Below are 8,348 nucleotides of genomic sequence, written 5' to 3' on the forward strand. Positions count from 1 at the left end.
AAGTCTAAAAAAGGTCATGAAATTGTGGAGACTTATGCCTTTTTGGACCAAGGGAGCTCAGGCTCGTTCTGCACAACAAGTCTGATGAATAAGCTGAATGTTCCAGGAAGAGGAACTAAGATTCTCCTGCGCACTATGGGCCAGGAAAAGATAGTTGGGACCTGCATTGTATCGGATCTGGAAGTAGCTGGTCTGGAAAATGGTTTCTATTGTGACTTACCAGATGTCTTTACACAGAAGAAAATGCCTGTGTGCAAGAGCAACATACCACGGGAGCAGGATCTGGTTAGATGGCCATATCTGCGAGGGGTACATCTACCTGAAATTGATGCAGAGGTGGAGCTTTTGATTGGGTTGAATGCACCAAGAGCTCTGGAACCAATAAAGGTGATTGCAAGTGAAGACGGAGGGCCATATGCTGTGCAGACCATATTGGGATGGACTGTTAATGGGCCAATATCTGGGGAAGCAGACTTGGAGCAAGCCATCATCACTGCTAATCGTATCTCTGTGGTAAAATTGGATGAACCGTGGAAACAGCCATTTCAAATACACTTCCCTGAATGCAGCCAGGATGAACAGCTAGGTCCATCAAGACAAGATCATCAGTTTATGGAAATGGTGAAAGGTACTGCTGAGCTGGAGGATGGTCACTACACCATTGGCTTACCTTTCAAGAAAAGTGATGTGTGCATGCCTGATAACCACAGGCTAGCGGAGCAACGTGCCTTTAGTCTGAAACGAAGGTTCGAGAAAGATGCCTCGTTTCATGCAGATTGCACCGCTTTTATGCACAACATAATTTCCTGCGGCTATGCTGAGAAAGTGCCCGCTGAAGATCTGGCAGGTAGCCATGGCAAAACTTGGTATATTCCACATCATGGTGTATACCATCCACGAAAGAAGAAGATCAAAGTGGTGTTTGATTGTACTGCATCATTTCAATCACTGAACACAAAGCTGCTGCAAGGACCGGATCTCATCAGCTCATTGGTCAGAGTAATCACCAGATTCTGGAAAGAACCTGTTGTGTTGATCACAGACATTGAGGCCATGTATCATCAGGTGCGTGTGCCCGCTGGAGACTGTAACCTGTTAAGGTTTCTCTGGTGGCCCGATGGGAATTTCTCTCAACCCATGGAGGAGTACAGGATGTGTGTCCATCTCTTCAGCGCAACATCATCACTGAGCTGTGCAAACTTTGCTCTGCGAAAGTGTGCAGAGGATATCAGCGACTCCTTCAGTCAGCATCTGGTAGACACCATCATGAACAGCTTCAGCAGCCCCAAAAGTGGGATCAAATCAAGCACAATTTCATTCCTGGAGATATTGTGCTCATTGTGGATGACTCAGCACCCCGCAACTCTTGGATCATGGGGAGAATTGTGGAGGCTGTTCAAGACAAAGGAGGGCTTGTTCGACAATTGAAGATAAAGACCAGGACAAGCTGTCTGGACAGGCCTGTCACAAAGATTTGTCTGATTCAAGAAGCCGAGGACACCTGATGGACTATAGCATGAACTTGATGTAGGCTTTCTAAGTCAAGACCCTCAGCCTTAAGACACTTACTGGGAGAACCTGCTTATTCAAGGACATTGAAAATGAACTCTTGACATATTTGTAAAAAAAAAAAAAAAATCTGAAAAAATGTAAACTGCTCATTTTCATTTGTAAGTATTTTTGCATTGATCACTCTGTGCTGCGATTGTTATTCTGTAATTATTATGGTATAATAATTAGGGGCCGGAATGTAGGAGCAGGGATGTATTGTCTCACCATGTAGTGGGTGTCGGTGTGGAGGTGTGTCTGTGCGTGGGTGTGTCTGTGGAGGCGTGTCTGTGTGTGGGTGTGTCACTGGGGCAGAGTGGGTGACTGATTAAGATCACCTGCACCTGCAGTGGATCAGTTTTGTTTGTAAGAGTGAGGGTGAGGCAGGTGCCTATATTTTCTGTTGACCGCAAACCCAAACGCAAACGCAAAGACAATCTGAATATAAGGCTGACAGTCTAATTTCATGGAATGGAACAATAAAACCCCATTGAACTGGCAGTACTGGCTTGTATTTTGCTTTGATCGAAGCGTGTCAGACAGATCCCTGCTTTCACTCTCTAAGTGACTAATTAAAGGTTGATAGTGATGAAGCAGCTTGGCCCCCTGCAGGGGCAGGTTGCCCCAGTCCTACCTCCTGTAGAAGTTTTGAACTAGGACCCAACACCTTTGGGGTAGCTTCAGCTCCCTACCCCCCGTGCAGATCCCGACACCTCGGAAGTTGGTTCAAACAGACTTGAATCACGAAAGCACCCTATGGGGTGATTTGGAGGTCTGTGACAGTCATGCCAAATGTCTGATAATGACATTTGGCCCGATTCACATCCGACTGTAAATTACTTTTTGTCTCTCGCCTGATTCGTGTATTCCTGCATCTTGTTGTATAAGAATCTGATTACAACATCACTCGAGGTCAGCATTTCTACCAGACCTCTGGTCTGTGTAGACGTGCTCACCGCCGGCTCAATAAAACCTCATAAAAACCACAAAGCGGACTTCTGAACTGGTTTGATAAATTCCTCAACAATAGTCACCAGCAACATTGACAGCACCCGCAAACCAAAGTGCCAGCTGATCTACTAACAGCGTGCAAAGAGGACTGCATCTCTCAAATGCGCAAAATAGCACACGCTATTCATTTAGTACTTTTGCCCTGATGAATAATCAATATGGGGCGTACCCACCAGAAATCGCTAATTACTGGGAGGGAAAGATGCAAATTGGTCCATTTACCACGCGCAATGAGATTTACCAAGCCTGAAAGTTTTTGCGTGGATTGTGATTGCGTCTGTATTTAATACGTTCGAAAGGAAGGTGCTAATCTCCACATGCAAAAGGAGAAATATTTTATTTGAATGTTAAATCGAGTATTATTCAGCAAAAGGTTGCCACAGGAGGCACATTAATTTTTTTATTTGTGATAATAAATAAATCACGTGTTTTCATGGACAAAAAAGTGTTTCTTATTGTGCACCTATACTTGTTCTGCAGTTGTCATACCCCGGTGTTGTGCCGTATTCAGCACCCCTGCCGTGAAAAGCACCCCCTCGTCTGACAAAAATGATATTCTCATTCCGTGTTCTGTTCATGTTCTGTTGTCCATGTTCTGTTTAGCGTCCAGTTTTGTGTTAATGATTCATGTTTAAATGCGCTCATGGATTCGGGTAAAAAAAAAAAATCGGGTGAATGGTTATTGATGTCATTAATTAATAGCCTGCTTACTGTGTTGTCTTCCATAATATTTGTAAATATATATAATATAAACTCCTAAGTATGTGTTTGTGTGAGTGTCTATATATAAATATATTGAAGTGTCAGTGTGTTGTTTTTTTTTCTTGGTCTACTTATCATTGAATATACGAGGGGGTGCTTTTCACGGTAGGGGTGCTGCATACAACAATTTGCCTCTTCCACTAATATCTCTATAACTCCAACTCGTCAAATTTAATTTTGCGCTTGCATATCCTGCTTTCCATCCACTCTCCATGGCGCAAAGTTTGCGCCGCAAACCGTAAGACGCGCAACACATTTAAATACTGCAGTTTGCACCTGTTATCAATTGCGCACGCAATCTTAGTTGATCACCCGCAAAACACACAACAGCACGCGCAAACTTTTTCAGTGCACACGCAATTTAGTACTCTTTATTTAGGATCTTAGTAAATCGGGCCCTATGTCTCCTATGCCTGGGAACGCCTCGGACTCCCCTCGGAAGAGCTGGAGGAAGTGTCTGGGGTGAAGGAAGTCTGGGCATCCCTGCTGAGGCTGCTGCCCCCGCGACCCGGGAACGGATAATCACATTCCAGGTCAAAAAATGCATAAAAACGGCTTTTGTGGCAGCCATTTTGGAAAACGGCAGCCATATTGTTTTTTTTGCGTGGCTAACGGGCTTTTTTGAAAAAGTAGAAAAAAAATTGGCGCTTGTCTCACAAAGTGAACGATCGTTTCGCTAATGTGCCTGGCTATTGGTGAGGGACTAAAACTGAGTGATTGTTTATGCACATCAGCCAAGAAACAAGATTCCAGTCACCTGCATGTCTCTGTTTGGGGGAAGGGACAGTGTTCAGTCTAGCAAGGTATATTTACTTTTATATATTGCACATGTTTTGTAGAATGTTTCTCTTAAGTTTGTTTTTGTATATTAATGTGTTTTTGTTTCTTTTAGTCTTCAAACAAGGACATTATTACTGTTTTTCCCCAGACTTAACATATTTTATTGTGCTTTTAACTAGTCAATGAACGGGGCCATCTTTCGTTTATTTATTTTTCATGTTGGGCTTTTGGCTGCGTTAAGGAGGGGCTGAGTGGTAGAGTAGCCATTTGGCAAATGCACTTTATTGTGTGGTTTGAGTCACCATAGCTTGCTGTGAGTAGGTTTAGGCCCAATCTCAATACTCCCCCTACTTTTCTTCACTCGCCCTTCTTTTCTCCACTCGCCCTTCTTTTCTTCCCTAACCCCTAAAAAAGAAGGGGGAGATTTTAGGGCACTTGAGATCTAGGGCACTTGGCCCAGGTGCCTGTCCCATTTCTCCTACTCCCCCTCGTTTTCATCCCTAACCTGATCAGGAAGCAGAGAGCCAAAAGCTGTTTTAATTTCAGCTGTAGCGCTGTTAATATGGCAATTTATTAAGTTTTAATATTTTTTCAGGTATAAAGGTAACCTTAAGATCCGCAACCGGGGCTCAGTTTATCCAAATAACGCCTGTTAAGAAATTTGACCCGATGTTTTCGGAGATGAGAAGAGCCACCGCCCCCGGGGAGCAGCCTCAGCTCACAGCCCGAAAACAGACGTGTCCGCCGGGTCAAGCTGCTCCGTCAGCCCCGGGAGAGAAACTCTCTCCCGGGATGCAGCTCTGTTGAGAATTATGCTGGCTGAAATAAATCATTTAGGAAGATGTTGGTTTCATAGATGAAATCTAACAGTTGTAGCTACGCCTGTTAAGAAATTTGCTCCGAAATTTAGAGATTTCTGTCTGCCGGCTCCGGAGTTTGGGTCCGCGTTAAATCGACGCAGAGCCTATGGCGTAGGGTACGGCGTACGGCGCGCGTCGCCGCGTACATCGACGCAGACCTTACGGCGTAGGTTACGTAACATACGCCGTAGGCTCTGCGTTGGTGTAACGCGGAACCATAAATCCCTTTATTCTGGCGTGATCTTCGAAAACTTTATCTGAAAGTGTGTAAATTAGCCAGATAACAGCTGGATTACTTTGTGGTTTCTGAAGACTATTATATCAGAAACATCCAAAACAAATCTGACGAGTCACAGGATTATTTCTCTCTATTTCTCTGAGACGAGTCTGCCTGTTTGCCTTCGGTCGGCGAGTCAAATCGACGCAGAGCCTACGGCAAAAGCATTCTGGGAAATTTTCATACCCCCTCGCTCGCCAAGTCAGCATCTGAAATCCCTCGATTTGAAGGGGCTATTCTCAGCCCCTAGCCCTCGTTATGCCCCCTCGCCCTTGGTGAAAAGAGGAATTGGGACACCACTACCTTCACGGGAACGCGCAAAAGTTAGGGTTAGTGAAGAAAACGAGGGCGAGGGAGAGTATTGGGACGCAGCCTTACTTGAGTGTGGCAGACAGTTTTGACTTGAGCTGACTTGGATTGTGTGTAGTGGTGTTTGCCTACGTATTTTGGGACAGTTTCTCCTTATGTATAACTCGGCACCAGCTCCCTGATGAAGCAGCCTTGATCCCATATATTTATTTTAAATAAAATCTATATTTTTTGGTATAGCAGTCTCTGGCTCCAGTTTATTCTGGGTCTTGTTGTGTATTAACATCTGGTCACATTAAAATTATAAAATATATTTGTGCGTGCACATGTGTAGAAACATCAGCCATTATGGCCTGCGCTCACAGAACTTTATTCAGATGCAGGTCCCGAGAGCCAGAACTGAACTGGGTAAAAAGGCGTTCAGGTTTTCTGCCCCCTCAACTTGGAATGATGCGCAGAAGGACTTGAAATTGGTTGAGCTTGTATCCTTGGGTAAATTTAAATCCATTTTAAAAGACAGAGAAATTAGCTCTCTCGATTCTTGCAACTGCCCCGTTGTGTAAATTTTACCATTGTTTTTATTGTTTCCCCGGAATGTGTGACTGACTGTGTTTGTATGTATTATTTTATTCTTTTTATGCTGCCATTTTGGCCAGGTCACTCTTGAAAAAGAGGTTTTAATCTCAATGAGTCTTTCACCTGGTTAAATAAAGGATATATATATATATATATATATATATATATATATATATTATAATAATAATAATGATTGGATTTATATAGCGCCCTTCTAGGCACCCAGAGCGCTTTACAGAAATCATTATTCATTCATACACATTCTCCCCGGTGGTGGTAAACTACATTTGTAGCCACAGCTGCCCTGGGGCAGACTGACGGAAGCGTGGCTGCCATATCGCGCCTAACGGCCCCTCCGACCACCACCAACATTCATACACATTCATACACATTCACACGATATATATATATATAAAATAATAAAAGGCTTGCAGTATTTCAGTTGATTTGTAATGAATCCAGAATGTATGACATTTTTGTTTTTTTAATTGCATTACAGAAAATAAAGAACTTTATCACAATATTCTAATTTTCTGAGACAGTCCTGTATGTCCATTTATCATCTCTAAAAACTAATTTATGTTTGCCTGAAGCCTTTAAAGTTATAATGCTAATATAGGATTTAATAATACATATTTAAATAATACTCTATATTCTATCACATAACTGACAGGTAAAGCATTTCACTGAAAAACACTGAACAAAGATGCCAGTGCTACTGTAAATGTGTACGTTAACATTTTCAACTGGTAGACATTTAACGTACTTTACAACGATATATCTAACATGCTGCTCCAAAGCAGTATCAGTCCGTCTGGATTCAATCTTTATTACTGGGGGAATTAGCCCACATAGTGAGAACCTGTTTCCCTGACTGCTTGTCCACCTATCTAACGAACAAAACAACAACAAAAGATATCTAAAGCAGCCTGCAGTGGAGCGGTAATGCAGGTGAAAGTTTGAGGTGAAAACTAGCTGTTGATCTAAGGCATTACTAATATTCTGGACGCTCCTGTAGAAGTCATTGCATTAAACCTGTCCTGTTTACAACTGAGTCAACTAAGAGTCTTAGAGCAGGTTTGTTGGTTTACTCAATACTAGTGAGGACTATTGCTACATTGAAAGCTTCATATACAAAAAGTATAGATGCACTTCCTGAAGTAAACATGAAATGTATTACTTAAAATACAATTTGCACCTGTTCTTGATGACATCTACAGTGCCGGCTTGGGAGCAGTGAGTATTGGTCAGCCTTTGTGCAGCCCAGTCCTCACTGCAGGTCTCACGATCTACACGGCCATACAGTGCTGAGATCACACTGATGACTCCACTATCTGTTACACACCAAAGGAACAAGTAAGTAAAAATAGGGGGAGCCGAAGATTATAACGTTTTCACAGTAGCATCATAGCATGACAGATATAATAGGAAGGAGCTATAGGCCAGACAAAATTGTAACAGAATGTTAAACCATGAAAATGTTATTCTTACCGCATTTCAGACGATGGATGTTGTGGAGGTCATCACAGGTTATGACTCTCTCTGGGAAATCACCTGAAATAAAAGAAAAAGTTAATAATGTTCTTGTGCTGTTTGTATGACATAAATCAAGCATTTTCTCATCTACTGTACCTGGATACAAGGCCAAGCAAGCGGCTGCAAGTGCTGGAAAGGAAGAAACACGTGTAAGGGATGTGTAATATCTACAACTGGCCAGCCATCGTAATTAATTTCCTCCTTGTTTTAACAACGGATAATCCATGGAAGTGACTAGATAGGACTGGATAGGATTGTGAAAAACAGATGTAATGACTTTGGTGCCATTGTTACATACAGACATTGTAAATTCCTCTAAAATCTCACCCTCTGTAAACTAGTGTATTGTTCCAGTCAGGATTCCTTTCTATACTCACACAGTGCAGTGGTGAGTCGGAAGAGCAGCATGGTTGTAGATGATCCCGTCTTGAGAGAAAGATGAAACTCATGGCGGCAGAGAAAGAAATGCTTGAATTTATACCTCTGGGTGAAGAGATGACCTTATGCAACCTCGTCTTGCCCTGTAATACAACTATAATACCTTGTAATGTGCAACAATGAGGAAAGAGATCATACTGATAACAAAAGGATACAGAAGAAAAATGTATCAACAATCCCACTCCCCTTAGCAAGATAATGTGAGGTAAGAGTCAAGAATATCTCTGAACGTCAGATTTAAGATAAGTACT

The 8,348-nt window shown here is 42.5% G+C and overlaps 1 protein-coding gene across 1 annotated transcript in view; it reads right to left on the bottom strand.

The window, feature by feature from the left end:
- LOC133456407 (L-rhamnose-binding lectin SML-like) overlaps positions 1 to 8,067 on the bottom strand; it is a 35,166-nt gene extending 27,099 nt beyond the window's left edge. Inside the window, exons 1-4 of the mRNA XM_061734883.1 lie at positions 8,037 to 8,067; positions 7,756 to 7,788; positions 7,615 to 7,677; positions 7,322 to 7,457 (exon numbers count right to left, since the gene is read on the bottom strand). Of these exons, the coding sequence (XP_061590867.1) occupies positions 7,322 to 7,457; positions 7,615 to 7,677; positions 7,756 to 7,788; positions 8,037 to 8,067 (263 nt within the window). The remainder of the gene's footprint in view (positions 1 to 7,321; positions 7,458 to 7,614; positions 7,678 to 7,755; positions 7,789 to 8,036) is intronic.
- Between the last annotated feature and the right edge of the window lie 281 nt (positions 8,068 to 8,348).

Source organism: Cololabis saira, chromosome 12, assembly GCF_033807715.1.
Source record: "Cololabis saira isolate AMF1-May2022 chromosome 12, fColSai1.1, whole genome shotgun sequence".
Lineage (NCBI taxonomy): Eukaryota > Metazoa > Chordata > Actinopteri > Beloniformes > Belonidae > Cololabis > Cololabis saira.